This window comes from Erithacus rubecula (assembly GCF_903797595.1).
Source record: "Erithacus rubecula genome assembly, chromosome: 15".
NCBI classification, from domain to species: Eukaryota; Metazoa; Chordata; class Aves; order Passeriformes; family Muscicapidae; genus Erithacus; species Erithacus rubecula.
This window is the reverse complement of record NC_136667.1, coordinates 10899533-10916921: the sequence shown is the minus strand read 5'-3', so window position 1 is coordinate 10916921 and position 17389 is coordinate 10899533. Positions and strand designations below refer to the sequence as shown.

Sequence of the window (17389 nt, the reverse complement as noted above, 5' to 3'; positions counted from 1 at the left end):
TAAAGATCACAGCTACCTTTTATATTAATTTATTAGAAAAAAGATACAGTTTAATGTGCAAATATATACACCAAACATTACAATGAAACATGAGGAAGGTGAGCCCCTTCCATCTAGCAACAACTTGTCCCTTTGTAACAGAGATGACTTTAATGCCTCCCTACAGATTTACAGATACAAAAAAAATGTATAATGCTTCTTTTGCACAAGAAAAAGTTTCTTTTTATTTTAAAACAAAAAATATCCTGGCTTTGACATGGCAAATGTCTGCTATTTTGGTGGCTTTTATTCTTTTTAAACCTGAGCAAGTTTTGCGGAACAGGGGGCAAAGGGAAGGCATTGCCCTGTACTCCATTCTCATCACAGCATCTGATGGTCTTTGAATTACTAAACTTCTGAATTACTGCAAGTGAATACAACTCCAAAAGTCTACATCTAGGATGTAGTTAGTGACAATGAAGAAAGCAGGTGCTACCACTGGCAAAGTGAGCTGGCTGAAAAGAGCTTGCTCCAGTTACATGGCTGCTGGCATTTCTCAGGTTAAGTGCTCATTTCTGCCAGTAAGGAAATTAATGCTGCCTCCTGTCATAAAGGACTTATAAATGAAAAATTTAAAAACTTTAAAAAAGTTTAGTCCAAAAAACAAATGAGTTGTGGACCTGCTCTACCTTGGTCAAATGTGTGGTCATTGAAGGAGAGAGTAAGGCCATATTAAACACATCAGTGGTGAGAACCAGCTGATGGTCCCAATAATAACCACACGACTCAAACCATTGTTTTCCATGTCATCCTGCAACCAAACTTCATCCAACAACTACACAAGGTGACATTTCCAATTGAACTGAAACTGTTCTGCTCATTTAGCACTCTCCCCATTTTTAATGGGGAGCAGTGCTGGAGAAGGCACTACAATACCTGGGCTGGCAATGCCAATTCCCTCAGCAGGTTGCTAAGGGACCACTGGCCACTCTATGCTCATTTAAGTGCAGGGCATCTCTCTGCATCAGCTCTCACCACACTTTTGAAAAGCTGACTCAGTTTTCAGGTTTTCTTTTCTCCTTGGCCAAGGGATTAGGATTTAAGAACAGACTTAACTAAACAGTAACTCCTTTTTGCTCCTCCACTCCAGCCAGTTGGCTTTATGGGTACTGACCCACAGGTTTGTCAGTCATGTCTACTGCAGCTCCCTTAACATCCAAATCCTTAGTGATGAGGTGGCCACAGCAGATTTGGCCTTTGCCATCTTCCCGCCATTCTGCTCCTCTTTACCCTCTTCGAAGTAATGTGGAATTTGACCAAAACAAAATTTTTGAAAAAAGCCTTTGAGAAGGACTGCTCTGCTTTTAAATTTTTTCCCCAGTGCTTTTAAATTGCTCCTGCTTCATGTATTGTACTTGCACAAGAATGTATGTCATGGGTCCTGGAGCAGCCGGTAAAAACAGACGTTACATGAAAATCGGAATAAACCCTCAATCAAACTCAGCTCTTAGTTAAAAGTGAAAGTTAGAAATCAGTGAGCAGCATTTGATCAAGATAAGAGTGTTGTGAGGGCAAACAGGGGACACGGGAAATTGAAAGGGGCCATTCTGATCTAAGGACAGTCCTTGCCAAGCTTTAAGCTTATGCCCTTTTAGGGGAGTAAAAATCCCAATACAGCTCTTTCTTCTCTAAACTTCTGAATGATCTGTTAACCAGGTTTGTTGAAGTTTAAATATTTTTACAATAAACTAGAATACCAACTGAATCAGTTGTCTTCAGTAACTTGGTGGTTTTCCACTTCAGAGGATTTTCTGACAGCATGAAAGGAAGCACTTCAGTTAAACACGAGCTGATCTGTATGTGATTCTGATCCAAATGAGGCTGCCCTGCCATCACTCCACAACCTGGGATCTGCAGTAGCAGAAGATAACTTCACTCACCCTTTGTGGAGGTTGTTCCTCCATAATTTCAAACATCTTTTAGCTGGTCTTCTAACCCTTTCAGTACATTAGCACATGCCAAGAGCTTTCAGCAACACGTTATTTACACACTTTGAAAGAAAGGCAATTCTTTTGAGCAGAAAGGCAAAGGTCTCAGCATCCATAGCTCCTCCATGCTTCCCTCTCTCTGCCACCTCTGTGCAGGTGCAGATCTCTACTGCCTCTTCTCAAATGCCCTGCCCCTGCCACAATACACTCCCAGGGCATGGGTACTCACAGCTCTGCTAAATCAGTTGGAGGACAAAACAGCTGGGTTTTAACAAGGTAAATGTCACACCAGACAGACAAGATAGATATGGAAAAGTTTGAATAATTTTCAAAATTTTATGAACATCAATTTTCATTCAAGAGCTTTGGTGAGGAGGGGGGAGGAGCAGAGTAGGAGGGAGCAGCAGGTCAGCTGTCTGCAGGACTAACCCTGGTTTTCCAAGTGGCTCTGCTCCAGGACACTTCATGCCCACAGCCCTGGGCACCCAGTTTGCCCCAGTCAGTGAAGGTGCTGGTGAACCTTGTTCTTGCAGTGTGACCTAGTAAGATCCTGGTCACCACAAATCCCCTGGGCTGGGCTAAAGAAGCAGTGAGACTTGCAAGCCCTTCAGCACTCTTGAGGTAGGAGGAGAACTCTTTCTGTTAGCTATGCTGCCTCTCCCACAGGATGTCCCAGAGTGCCTGGATGGTCGGAGCAGTCGGTGTAGGGAGGAAGTTGAGTAGGAGCCTTGAAATGCCAGCGGTTTCTGCAATGACATTTCTGTGACCTCTGTTTGGTAGATCAGAATTTTTAGGATGTCAGGTCACAGCAATGCAATGTGGTAAACAACAGGCACATGAAAGGAGGCCAGCAAATTGGCACTATCAGAAAAGAAAACGTTTAAAGGGTCCTGCCTGTCTGTCCATGTTGACAGGATCAGACCTCTTATGGCTATTGGGACTCACATATAAGACCAAAGCCTGTGAGACCAAATCCAGTGTGGGTCACTCAGCATCACTGCCTACTTCCATAAGTCAAGTGGCTATGTGCCACTGTAAAATAAAGTCTGCAGCCAGGGGAAAAATACTTTTCAAAATTCTCTTTGCTTAAGCATTATATGTTCAAAAAGTTATTTTTATTGTTTCAGTATTTTAGCCCTTAGTTGATTAGTCACCAAAACCTGTCAGATGCCTGCTGCCATAAAAGCACTCCGAGCACCTGCAGCATCTGTAGGAATGTCAAAAAATAGCTTTAGCAACTAGGAATTAAGCAACAGAAGAAGGCAGGATGAACTAGATTAATACAACTTGTAGTGGATTTGTTAATGTTATGACTCGTGCCAGAAAATGGTACCATGTAGCATACTGGTAAGGGCAGGAAAAAAGTCTAATGCATTACTTTAGTCATCAGTCAAACACTCATTCAACATACTTTTTCCAGCTGAAATCAAAGGTTTCCAGTAAAAATGCCTCTACAGACTGAAAGCATCTTACAACTCTCTCTGCCTTTGAGCTCTACTGTGATAGCTGCTTCATTAACATTGTGGTTCCAGTGCAAAAAAAAAAAACCTTCCAGATCCAAATCTTCTTCCTTTACACTTTTGATTGTCTTTCATCTGTCCATTCCTGCTTAGTGTTCTGTAAAGCTTGAGTCTTCTGTTCATCTACCTGGACATAGTCCACTCTCTGTTCCTCAGACAGAAAAGGTTTCTATGGGACAGAGAGGAAAAAAAACGTTTTAATTTTCAGGTTGAAAAGGAGTGCTAGTGAAACTTAGCTTGATTTTCTCTTTCCCCTTTCCCTCATTCCTTGATTGCTTAACTTCACCTTGAAGCTCATAATGACATCAATTGACAAAAAACAATTGCTTTACAAGCTGCTTTAGCTATAATTCTCCAACTGTCACGTTGCCACTCAGCCCAGCACAGTAAGCAAGGGAAAGGGGCTGTTCTGGCTATTTCCATGCAGAAAACAATTCTGTCCTCATCTGAGTGATCCTGCTGCAGGAATAACCTAAATGATTTTAGATACAAGGAGGGTTTAAATAAGAAAGCTTAAGACTCTTGAGTCTTTTGCATCTGGGAGTATTGGCTGATAGGGAAAATTATACATAGGACATAAAATGATCCAAACTGACAACAGTTCATTGCTTTGCAGTGGTATCTACCTACCACCTAGACAGGTTAGAAGTTAAGTTCTTTGGAACAAGGAATATATTTTCTCAGCATTGAAAAGGGAATTGAAATAGATTTGGTGATGCAAAAAAAGATGCACATTTTGCCAGATTATAAGAGATAGTACAGTTTTACCCCATTAATTTATCATGGGCTGCAAACTTGTTACTGCAAAGAGATTTTGGGAAAAACTAGCAGGAAAGGCTTTGTGCAGACTTGATGAAAATGAAGGAGCATGCAGGGATACTGCAAGCATCAAACCACTTGCCTACCATCCCTCATGGCTGCATTTCCCAGTGCAGACTCATACCCTGTGCTGAGCTTGTGGTAAGCAGAATCCCTATGAGTCACACTAAGGACACCTTGTCAGCACCCTCATCATGCTTTTATCATATTAATCTTGGGCCTGACACAAATACAGTCAGCTGGAAACATGACTGGCTTCATCATGGCACTCAGGCACCCAGCAGAATGTGACCCTGAGTCTCAATTTCCCCCCAGCAGACAAAAAGGCAGGAGGCTGTGGGGTTTTTCAGATAACTCATACCTTCTGCACAGGGGATGGGGAAGCAGAGTTAAAATCCAGTGCTAAGTAATCAAGGTTAGATTTCCTTGTCCATGGAAAAACACCACTGTATGGAGAGGTGGCCTGTCTGTGTTCCTGTCAGGAAAGAAGAAAATCTTTTAATGCTCTAAAAACATGATCCTAGAAGGAAACAGGATCACAATGGGAGATTGGCCTGGCAGAATACAGATGAGAACAGTCAAGGTCCAAATAATTTTCTGTGCCAAGAGTGCATTTGGTTACTAACTGCAGCATAACACTGATAATTGTTGAGATGGCATAAAGAAACCATGAGATCTTTTTTCTTCTGATAATTCTGGCAAAACAAACAAAACAGGCTGATTCACAGTCAATTTTATCAAGAAGGACTTGTGTGCAGCTTCTCAATCCAAGCCCTTGGAACGCTCAGATTTGCAGCAGTGCCCACTTAGACATCATCATTTAATGAATTCAAAGAAATTGTGAAAATTCAATTCAAATCTAGAAACAGAAAATTATTCTCATGAAATGACAGATAACCACAAACATATGTCAGGTTTTCCTAGACTAAAAAAATCAAATGGGGAATGGTTAAGACTGAAACTGCCCTCTTGAGCAGATTTCAGTCTGGTAGAGATGGGTTAAAATTTGAAACTATGGTTCATGGAGACTGTGGTCATTTTTACAATATATTTTCACAGCTATTGTTATTGGGCTTTGGCTATGGAGCAGATCTGTAGACTTTGGCTCAGATGAATGGATTTGAGATCCATTTCCTCCTATAATTCAAAGTACAACAAGATTCTGGTCTTTTGCAAGATATGGCTAAAGAGTAAATGAAAAATAAAGGAAGCCACAAAGCCAGATGCTCTTCTTTCATGGGATGGGAAGTGGGGTTAGTGCCACCAGCCAAAGCAGAAGCAATGAGACTTTAATGGGAGTTCTGTTTCTGCACAATATTTGGTGTGTTTCTTTAGGAAGTGCACTAATAGCTTTCTGTTATTTCCTAGGAGATTTTGCAAGGCACACTCTTAAAAGGTGAAAAGATTTCATTTCCTTTGTCTTAATGAGTTCTCATGTAAATATGGCTGATCCCTGTGATCTCTTGGAACTGCTCAGCAACATTTGTGGGTGAACAGCTGAGTTCTGCAGAGCAGGAAAAGGGCTTTCCTTATCTCTCTGTAAATTGGTCCCAGTGTCTTTGGTTTAAAACCATTTCATCATTTGAAAAAAAAAAAACCCAAACCAGAAGGCAGAGGACAAACCTCCTCAACGTTTTTTCGTAGAAAACAAACTTCTGCATTCTCTGTCAATGTGACAGGGAAGAATAAAGCAAAGGATGGCTGTGTGAAAATGACATTACCATATGAATGTAACTTTCTTCCTCTTCTCCGGAAACTGAATTGGCAAATATTCTGGCTGAATTAATACCGTCTCTTTCTGGTGAGATAAAGCTCATTCGATTGCTATGAAGAAAAACACAGGAGAGGTTAAGGAAGCATCTTACAGATGCACTGAAATGAAGCCAAAGCCTGACACAGTCCATATGGTGAATAAACTCACATTAAGGCTGTGGCCTTTATGGAAAGGATGTCCAAAGCCACTCCTTCTAGAAATTCTAGTTCTAGAAATAGTCTGCTGTATTACTGACTGATTTTGTTGATTCCTTTCTCTGGGATTTATGAAAGTTTGCTATCTGGTACAACAGAAAGTGCAAAATATTGAAGCAATTATCTATCAAAGGACACAGAGCTATCACTCATTTGGGTAATAATTGGCTGTGCAGGTATCCACATTTTGGAGACTGATGTGAATTAATCACCTGCTGAGGTACATGCAAAGGAACTTAGTCTGGCTTTACACAGTGTCAACACCTGCCACCCATGCTGTGGAGATGGCTGTGACTCAGCCCTTGCACTCTCCCATGAACACAGCTCTCTGAAGTGGATGGTGAATAAATTACCACAGGCAAGCACAATTGGCTTGGTTAATAGGAAATTAGATGGCCTCTCTGTGCAGCATGAACAGCATAATACCTTTTGCTGTATTAGTTTCAGGCATAACTACTTCTTTATTTTTGTTAGTGTAAAACATGCAAACTCACCCTAAGCTTATTATCCTTCAGGACTCTGCACTGTGTCAGCACTGATTAACCTCAGTGCTCTGACAGGGATGCTTGGGAGGCAGGGTATTGGCTTTCCCTAACAGGCAGTGCCAAGGGGCTTAACCAGCCTTGGGCTGGATGTGAGAGAGCTCTGCAACTGAGAAACTGCTCATCTTGTGACTCTCTTGCCCTTCACATGACAACCTGAAATGGGAGAGTGGAAATTCCCTGTCTGGCACTCATATCAGCAGAACCCCACATTTTCTAGAGTGCCTGGGGTGTGCAGAGGAGGTTGATGGGAATTCCTGGGTTTTGCATACACTCCTCAGCACAGCTGCTTTTTTTTTTTTTTTTTTTTTTTTTTTTTTTTTTTTTTTTTTTTGTGCCAAGACTCCCCCAGCCTGCAGGCTGAAGTCCTCCCCTGCTGACAAGTTCCCTGAAGACGAGTCTTCTGCTGCTCTTTGGAGCCCAGCAGTGTCATTGCTTCATATTACCTGGGCTTTGGGATCAAAAGCATTTGTTTTACCAACAGCTAATTTCTAGTGACAAAAGGTTATGCCAAAAGTTCAAGTCTGGATTGCTGTGTGACAGTGCAGAATTCTACACCCATTCTACAATCCAGGCAGCTCTTTATCTGATCTGGTTCTTCTTTGCTATATTAATTTCCAGGAGCAAAAATGGCTCTATCATAGTTTAGGCATGCCGAGTTTTTAGCCATGATAGCAGCCACACCACAGTGCAGACAAGCTCCAGGCTGTTTAAAAGGAACCTTCATATCATGACACTGAATTCTCTGGAGCTGCCCATTGTTAAAGGAAGCCCTGCTTTTTAGAGACAGCAAAGCCTGGCAGATACTGAAAAGAACCTTGGGGAACTTTTGTTTGTGGACTTTGCCAGGAATCTTTCTTGTGGAATGGGATAAGTGATTTTTAACTCTATTTCATGCTAATGCTCAGAAGGTTGGAATGGGAGGTTTCTTGTTGACTTACTAAGGCACAGTCCACATCCTGGTCACAGCAGCATGCTCCCGGATTGTGGAGAGGTTCCTCAAGTCCAGAGGAGGTGGTCGTGCTGTAAGTAAATACAAAAGGAACTATGTTTTCAAGGAAAAGTACAGACTGTTCAGAAAAATGCAGTTTTGTATTAACAGAAAGAAACTAACAGAGTATTTCACAGAACATAACTAAGACAGAAATCAGTAACAAATGACCTCTCTGGTCAGTGCCCGAAAACAAAGTCCCCCAATCACCCTAAAATAACAGAATAAACATAGTGGGCATAAAGAGACCAAAAGTCACACAAGACACATAAGCTTGCCCCAAATATGCTCTGTATATGCTACCTTGGAGAGATTGGTTCAGCCTCCAGGTTCTGAATTCTGTTCTAAACAGAAAAGTCCTATACATAAGGATCAGGATCATTACTGTCACCACTCCATGTGTGTGTGTGTCCACCATTTTCAAAACCCTTTAAGAAAGGCTATAAGTTTGCTTTTCCTCATGACAATGGTCTAAATGTCTGTCCCCACTTTACAGTAGCACTGCCTGAACGAATTTCTGAGTAACCCTGTGGCTCTGCAGCCCTAAGAGCTTTATTTTAGGCTAGGTTTAGGCAATTTCTCCTCTTTAAAGTTGAATTTTGTCCCCAGTATATTCTCTAGAAGTTCAGCCCAGATTTTGGACATGCCACGAAAACCAGGAGTGGAAAACAATCATCAGCAAAAGCATCTGCAGAAAATTCCTAATTAAGCTAAGACAGCTCTGCCTACCCAACAGAGGTTTAACCAACTACCATCACATCAAGTTTGAGTACTTGAGTTTGGATGTCCTATTCCTGGCAGGTCAGAAAGCTGGTAAAGCAGGAGTACATGTGCTTCTGATAGCAAGACTTATTCTGCTGTATCTCCCAGGCTACATCCCTTTGGCTGTTTGCAGTCACAACGAAAAGCCAGGCACTGTGCTTACGGTGCCACTTGGGCTTTGACTGCAAAACAGCCGTGGAACCTCTTCCTCCACTCACCACCCACCCTGCAAGCACATCCTAGGTTACAGTGCTGTCACTCACACAGCTTTTCAACCCATCCTCCAGAGGGAGAATTGTTTTAAAACATGCCAAGGACACTATCAAAGAAGGTCACCCATGTCCCCACCATCAGGACCCCCAGGCTTTGCGCTTTAGGTCTGGGCTCACACTTCCTACGAGGTTTGAGGTCTCGGTTCACTGGGGGGGGCTCCACGTCGGAGGGAAGCTCAGGCAAGGGGCTGGTGATTTTTTCAGTGCTGACGACAGGGAAGGTGAAGGTGGCCGAGGCGGGGCTCATGGGGATGTAGCCGTCGGGGGAGCAGTCGGAGCCGGGCGCGGACGGGGAGGTGCTGGGGCGCATGGGCACGTAGCTGTCCTCCGCGCTGTCCGCAGCCGTCGAGTACAGCGGCGAGAACCGGCACGGCTGCGCCAGGAGAACAGAAAGGGAAACGGCTCGATGAATGCACAGCCAGCCACCTCCAAGCCAGGAGCTGTGTGGGGTGGGAACACACCTGGACTGAGCCTAGGCCAGGATTGTTCTGATGGGGGCCTTCCAGAGAGGCAGGAGATGGAGCGACAAGAGACAAACACGTGAGTTCAGACGAACGCTCCAGCTCTGGAGCAGTCCACTCTGAGCTTTGCAAGTCACGGGTGGAAACTAGAACCAAATTTATTGGTTAAACCCTCCAACTTCAGTGAGGCTGCACTTGCCTCTCACATCAGTAATTCTGACTTATAACATGAGGGAGGACCCTGAATACAAAAAGGTCTGAAAGGGGAACACCTGATGAGCTAGACTTTGACAAATGTGGAAGGCTAAGAGAGCTGGCACAGATCTACAATTCACTCCTGATCACTGAGAATTAGTATTAGAAAAATCACTTCATGCAGGTTAGTGATGGCTGAGTGATGAGAAGGAATGATTACAACCCTTGCAAGCTTTCAAAAAGGAGAAAAATAGAATTTGCCCACCACCAGCAAAAGCTCTCCCACAGAAGACAGCATTCAGTATCAGGCAGAAGACAGACTGTGTGGTGTGAGATGGTGCTGTGTCTGTCAAAGGTTGGGGCAGGAAGCTGTGCACTGATAGAGATTCCATCACAGACACTTTGAGAGCAGACATCTTACAATGTCCTAAAGAAGGGATATCCCTCAGCACCACGAAGTGATAGGCTTAGACCCTTTTTCCAAGGAATAAGCCATTTGCTCTGGCTGAGCTCTTGGTCAATATTTTAATTCTTAAGGCTGCAGGTAACCTTTTTCATAACAGACCCAGCTTCATGTTCTTTAAAAACAGGGTGCTTAGTATTGAGGCCTCACCCTCCCTCTCCTCTCAAAGGCTGCCAGAGGCCACAAAGCAGCCAGCACAGAAGTTGCCACAAATCCAGGCACTTTTACAATTTTTAAAATTCTGCTGAGCAGAGGAGGGGAATTATTAAATATCAGGATGTGAAATGATTCACTCTGAAGTTTATGTGCCAGTATTTTAAATTTGTGCAAACAGAGTACTTACCAAATTCAAGCTAAGCCTCTTATCTCGACTTCTTAGGGAACTGCCTTCCATGTCTGCTGCAAGGAAAAAAAAGTGATTAAAAATGGGATAAGGCAGTGCAACCTTAAAGAGATAATTCTGGAGTAAAACATATGGCCCTAAAATAATTAGAGTTTTATAATGATTCCGTAACTCCTAAATGAAGAAATACAATGACACATAAAACCAGATCAAACTCAGCAGCACTTCAAGAGTGATTACATCTATTTTAAGTATGATGAAACCAAGGAACCTGTTCATGTATAATCCAGCTGCTTCCTGTAACACAAGCAATTGGGGAAAAAAGACTGGTGTAGGAGAAAGCAAGCAAGCATTTAAATGCAGTTCCTGCTCTAGTTGTTCTCTGTTTTCCCATCTGTCAAACTGGGGAAATTATATGAAAAGGGACTATTATAGATAATATTATTTCTTGGAAATTTATTTAGGAGCCTTTTAAGGTGCTGGCAAAGCACTTGTTATTCTACAAAAGTGGTACATGGGAATGGCAGGAGACAAATTCTTTGCTTTGTCATCCAAAAGTGCTGATATGGTGCAAGAGGCTCAAGGCAATGGGGAAGGAACAGCCAGAGACACAATCACAAGTCTCCATGTCTCCTTGTGCAGGTGGGCCTTTGTCAATTTTGTTTTCCAAGCAAAAGCCAAAACCAGCTAAAATCCAGCATTTAGCACAAAGAAGATCAGCTGTGAGAGATGCTTACAACCACCATCCTTTTCTGAAAAGGGATTTTCTATGCAAAAAATGGCTTTTCTGTGGGAATGCCTGAAATCCCTGCAACCATGTTAATCCATTACCCGCTCTTATGGTGGAGATGCCAGTACTGCAACTCGGGGCATTTTTGGTGATATCAGCAAAAACAGCTAAACAAGAGCAAAGCAATTCTGTTAGTGCAGATACATATTTGCATAGACACAGTCACTGTCCTACATTTTTTTAATGGCAAAAAGACATTGAGGCACAAGGCTGTGGCAGAGGTCAGGATACAGGTGCCTTACAGTTCATCCTCCTTCACGGCACTTCCACCAGCTCATGCTGCTTTTGCCCTGGGCTAATTACATCTCTGCACCTTTTGCAGGTTAGCAAGGGCAAAACATTAAGTTTACAACTTGAGTGCAGTCACTGTGGAAGCTGCTGAGGAACTGCTGCTTTCTCCCTGTTGATTTTTCTGATCTTTCCTGTTAAACACATTTTAGTTCAGGATTTAACCCTTCAAATGGTTTCAGCCACACTCAGAGTAGGAAAAAGTAGCAGCACTTATTAATTCATTGCTGCCCCCATCAGGCAGAGACAACCCTACAGCACAGCAGCACAACATGACATTTGGCCACTTAATTATCTTAGCAACATTTTAGTGCAAATTAAGTCATGAACCAGCTGCATTTGGAGCCACACGTGCACAAGCATGAGCAGCACCTCTCAGGGAGCAACCAAATGTAGCTGATAATTAAGAACAGCAATTCCACTGATGGGTGTTTCTCCAGAAACCTTCCAAGAATTGTCTGTACACTGATAAACAGTCTGAGCAGAGAGCTCCTTGCTTTAGCTTCTGAGCTTTAAGAGCAAGATCTAACAGCCCCACATATTGTCTGGTTGTTCAAACTGTAGGAGTCTAAAGGATGCTTACCCTTAAAAATCTACACTTTTTTTCTCACCAAAAATTAAAGTTTTCACATCACTACAATATACTTGATGATTTCCAGGCAGGTATTCCAGCTGCCTACCTCTGTTCTGTGGCTCCACGTAACAAAGCTTTCTCATACTGCTTATGCTGTTTTCTGACACCACAATGTTCTGGGTTTTAACTGTTGCTCTTATTTGTGATGATGGCGTTTCAGGAGCAAGTGGAAAAGCCAGCTCAGCTCAGAGTGGAATTTGCTTTGCAGCCTTGCCTTGCTCTGTATCAGCAGGTTTTCAGACTACCCTGACAGAAGTGCAAGGACAGAGTGGAATTTGTTCAAGGACATGCAGAGCCCCTAGTTCAAACAGGATTACATCCCACCCCCAGTGTCTCCCTGACTTCCTGGTCTTTACTCTAAGCTGTAAAAAGACACACAGCTCTCGCAGAACGGACTGGGTGTAGCAAAGCAGCACAGCTCCAGAGGCATTTCCCACATGAAAGCCCACACTTTGACCTGTGTAAAGAGTTTGCCATTGCCCAATTCAATGGCTGACTCCTCATTTTGTTTTTTCTACTGCTTTCTCTTCTGAAGAGGGAGGGGGAAAATTAGCAAGGCATGAAGCACCCTGAAGGGATCAGAGCCAAATTGCTGCCCATCTGTACACATACTGAGAGGCTTCTACACAGCAGGAACTGAACCAAAGGGGCAGGCTGGAATCCTGCTTGCTAATTCATTTGAAAGCAGCATTTTGTGTTACATTGTGTAGTGTAAGGTTTCAGAGGGGAGGATAGAGAAGCACAACAGGAAGACAAATCCGTGTTCAGGCAGCTCCACCCCTCCCATTGGTGCTGCTTTGCTGGCTTTTGGAAGTACACTCACCTTTCCAGTTCCTCATGTTGTCCAAGCTAGACAATGAGATCCTTCTGGGCACCAGAGCAACCTGAGCCTGGCAGATCTCTGTGTGCCCGTTCTGGAGGGCCACCTCATCTCCCCTCCTGTCTGAAAAGTGGGTTGGCTTGGGTGGCCGTGGTGGGGGTGTGTTGGACAGCACATCCAGCTGTGTTACACCGTAGGGCAGTGCATTTTGGCTCTTGTCAATCTGAAACGTTGGTGTGAGTGGCGTCCCCAGCAGTGGAGAAGAGGAGGAAAAGTCACTGGATGGCCTACCAATGTCTATGTTCCTGGAGACAATGCTGGGATTTGTCACTGGGGCTCCAACCTGGTGCACAGTGCCAGCACTGGTTGGCTGTACAAGGTACAAGGAGGGCTGGGATTGCAAGGAGTCAACAAAAACCTCGTCTGATGATGTTTGCTCCAGAGATCTGTCTGAATTTGACCAGCTGTCACACCTGCAAGGAGACAGAGGTCAGTACCTGAGCTTTCCTTTTCTTCTGGCTGTAAGAACATAGAAAACAAAATCCCAACCACACAGTTTGGGACAAGATCTGTCCCTTCCCGCTGAGGTGGACTGGAGGTTGGGGCACTTTGGGCAACAGCAGGTGTCTGGAGGGAGGCTGTGTGTCAGATCCTCAGCCACCCACCTCGGGAAGGGACAGAACCAACATGTGATGCTCAACCACTGACCTGTGCTATGAAAATAGCACAGATCAGCGCCCTGTAAATTGGATTAGGCTGGTGGTCCCCTGTTGTGTTTGGGAGCTAGCCCTGAGTGGCAGGGCTCGCTGGGACTATGTGTGCCCAGTTTAATGCCTGGACAGGCAGAGGGGGCTCCAGCCTGACACACCTGGCACACCCTAGACTCACCTGTTGTGGCTGAGCTTGCCCGACTCACAGTTGGACAAGAAGAGGTAGTCAGGGAGGAAGACTGACTCAGACTCGCTGGGGGTCTCCTCGGCAACAGCATCAGCAGCTGCGTGATCGACTGAGAAGGAGGGGTCGGCGATGCGGGAGGTGTGGGTGGAGGCGGCCGGTGAGGGCTGTGGGGACGAGGTCGTGTGAGACAGGCTCTCCACAGAACCTGCAATGGCAACGATGGCACGGCTGAGGAACGGCTCTGACTGTCCTGCCTCTCACCACCTTGCTTTTGCACCAGGGATGTTTTACACCAGAGCACCAGTGAGTCAAGGCAATCACTGGTTTTGGGTAGAGGGGAGGCTGATTTTATTCCCTCTGCCCAGTCTATCAAAGTCCTCCAGGCTGCAAGAAGTGCAGACCCCTTGCTCTGGGGTCCCCTCTCCTGCAGGACCGAGGCATCCCTCCTGCAGCCAGCAATGAAGAACAGACTCTGCTGAAGAAAGACCTAAAGCACAGCAGCCTGTTTTATTTTTAAAGTATCTAATTCAAATAATTAATTATTCATCTCCAAAACTCTAATTAATGGTGACAAGGAAAGGGATTGATTTCTTGCCACTTTCTAGATCTCAGAAGACAAAAAAGCTTTCCAGGTCGTGGAATAGCCAGATAAGCTCTGAACTTGTCTGCAAGCTTTTTATGCCTCTGTCAGATGGACACCAAACGACAAGAGCAGTGCTGTGGCTGTTACTGCCCAGCTGCAGGCTTCTGGGCTCTGCTGAGAAAAGTGTCACTACTTTTCTGGAGGCCACAAGGCATGGGGAGCCTCAGCTCAGTGACACCTTCTCTGGGCATAACACTTCAATGTCCCCAAGCCAGAGTGGGATGGCAGTGGGATGGGAGGGCTCTGGGCTGCAGGCAGTGGGGCTGCAGCCCAGCTGGCTGCCTGCTCACACCACAAGGCCACCCTTCAGTGGCAGCGTGTGGCTGCGACACTCAGGCCATCTGGCCCGAGCACTACCAGGCAGCAGAGAAGTCTGGTTCTGTTCCTCTCCCAACCTCTGTCCCAGCTAGATAGCTGGACAGAGAAAGGAAGAAGGTGTGATGGCTGAACCACACAGTCAAGCAAAACAAAGCTTTTGGGGCATTTCAACTCAAAAAGTCACGTGCAAGCCAGACATCCCACAATGGGCAGCTGTGAAATGGGAAGGATATCTTTACAGAGTAGCTCTCCAAAAGCATCTGCTCCTGGCAGCAAGCTCAAACAGCGGCACCAAGAGCACAAGTCCTCAGTAAGGGAATATTTTTCTAATGAAGTTTCAGGTTGCTGCATGGCAGTTCCCTCACCAGAGCTATGTGGGGATGGGGCAATGATCACTGGGTCCCTGACACCTGCAGGGCTTAGAAGTAGAAGCCCATCTGTCTGGCTCAGACACTGCCTGAGTCAAAGCTGCAAAACCCTTCTCTAAAATGAAAAGCCCTACAGCAAAACAAACACAAGACACCAGCAACTGAGAATTAACATGCCTTCAAAGTGCAGCAAGACAGCAGATTTCTCTAATGCAGATATCCAGAACTTGATGGAAGTGCTGGGAACCAACCCCTAACCTGCTGCATGCATCCTGTGGCCCAGATCCTGCACTGTGTGATGAGCTCCTGAGACCCTCCAGCAGGTGCAATCTAGTCCTAACCCCAACAGAGCCACAAGGCTTGGCACTGTATCAGGTTGCTGTAGTCGCTTCTCAGTCCTGGGGTGTGCAGGTATATGCACAAGCAGACCAGGGGGGATGAAGAGGGCTGCCAAAACTTGAGTGGTTAGACAGCAACATCACTAAACACAAACTAAACCCTTTCAGGCACATGGTGCAATTCTTGGGGCCACCCTGGACAGGGCCAGGCCTTGATGATCCTTGCAGGTCCCTTCCAACTGATAGCAGCAGAAGAAGAAAATAGCTGATCCACCCACTCCCTGCTGTCCCCCCACCCCTACACTATCCTCCATCTCACCCCTTTCAGCCTGGGAGGGAGCTGCCTTTTTCCTTCCCATCTCCCAGCATGGACTCCCTGCTGCTTTCTCCAATTAGCTTCAGAGATCTCGGCAGTGGTAGGCCTCAGGTCAGAAAGCATATAAGAACATGCTTAAATTCAAATGTAAGCAAAGGATTTGGTTTAATTTTGAGCAGGTGCTTATAGCAGCAGGGTTTCATCAGTGATCATCTGGAAGGAATGGCTTTTAAAGGGTTTCGCATTTGCAAAGCAGAGCTGAGGGCTGCAGCCTTCCCATCTGAAAAATAAGTTTTGTTCATCATGCTGGCTCAGACAGTAACTCTGCTTTTAAATCTTGGACTCAGAGCTGTCTTGCAAGTTGACAATGATCAAATATACACTGGGCTAGCTCCCTAGGGATCTCAGAAAAGCACGTTCACTTCACCATCTGACTACATTAAAAAATCCCAACAAACAAAAAAATTAGAACTGCCATAATGCATAAGAAATTAATGATATTCTGGGTTATTAACACAGAGAATGAACAGGCCTGAACTCCATCTGGTACTCAGAGGGTTTAGCCACGGATTATCGCATCAGGAAAGGCTATGAGCTGCAGACCACATGGCAACAGTTGTGAGCAGGAGGGAGGGATGGGGCAGCACAGACCTGCCCTTTTCTGACCTTCAGGGCCTCAGGGACCTGCAGCCAGCTCCTCACAGACTGTTCCTGTCCCTGCCAGCTCTGCTGGTAACAAAATCATGTGCATTAGAACTATCACAACAGCAGCTGAGCAGAATAAATTATGCATGGCTACTTTCAACAGTGAGAAGGCAGAGAGTAGGTTTGGTGCCTGCCATCCTCTTTGCCAGAGAGACAGCAGGAGGTTTCAGCTGGCAAAATAACTGCTTTGGTGAGTATTAACACAAAACATTTATGCCCTGCAATTTTGGAGAAAGTCACCACAGAGGCTGCACAGCATCTTCCACAGTGACTTCTCCCATCAATGAAGGACCATTGCTTGGAGAAACAGAGGACTTTTCCCTTCTGCTACAGACCCCAACCCCCTCCCCAAGAATTGTTATGGTGCAACAGCAGTGCTGGGACATGGTGGAATAGGGGTGTTCTTCTTACATCAACCACCCACAAGGGTGCATTGACATACCAAGGAGGTAGAAATAATAACAGTAAGGCTTCCTAATGAAATGGTTAAACAACCTTCCCACTAGTTTCTCCAGTGAAAAGCTGTTACACTGGACTGTGTCAGTCACGGCTTCAGCTTGCACATGGAATAAACTGTGTCCCTGATGTCTCACAGCCACTTCATTTCATCCCCTCCTCTGCCCCAGACACTTGGGCCAAGCATCCTCTCAATCCCCTGCGTGTCCACGGGTCTCATGGGGCTGGGGAATGATGGCTCTTTGGGAGGTTGCACCAAAGATGGAAGCAGGATTTTGTTTAGATAGAGCAGGAAAACCAGGAGCAAGGCCTCTTCCTCTCTCCTCCAGCTGAGTCCCCAAAGATGCCAGCTCCCCGGTCATTTCCAGCACAGCCAGCGGCGCTTTCTTGTGGCAGCAGTGTATGAGTGCTGCTGGCAAGTCCTTCCTGACAGCCACCCTCCCAGGTGCTTCCTGACATCTGCCTGGAGCTGCCATGTCATCTCTGCCTCTCAGCTGTCCCCTTTCTTGTTGA

At 45.2% G+C, this 17389-nt stretch overlaps 1 protein-coding gene across 4 annotated transcripts in view; it reads right to left on the bottom strand.

The window, feature by feature from the left end:
• Positions 1-3018: 3018 nt before the first annotated feature.
• GAB3 (GRB2 associated binding protein 3) overlaps positions 3019-17389 on the bottom strand; it is a 61599-nt gene continuing 47228 nt past the window's right edge. For 3 of the 4 annotated variants that reach the window (XM_079318600.1, XM_079318602.1, XM_079318603.1), the window contains 8 exons: positions 13724-13937; positions 12839-13308; positions 10304-10359; positions 8959-9214; positions 7758-7839; positions 6028-6130; positions 4668-4781; positions 3019-3656 (listed from right to left, as the gene is read on the bottom strand). In XM_079318600.1, coding sequence (XP_079174726.1) covers positions 3540-3656; positions 4668-4781; positions 6028-6130; positions 7758-7839; positions 8959-9214; positions 10304-10359; positions 12839-13308; positions 13724-13937 — 1412 coding nt within the window. In that variant the 3' untranslated portion in view covers positions 3019-3539. The remainder of the gene's footprint in view (positions 3657-4667; positions 4782-6027; positions 6131-7757; positions 7840-8958; positions 9215-10303; positions 10360-12838; positions 13309-13723; positions 13938-17389) is intronic. The other variant, XM_079318601.1, reaches the window with a different exon arrangement.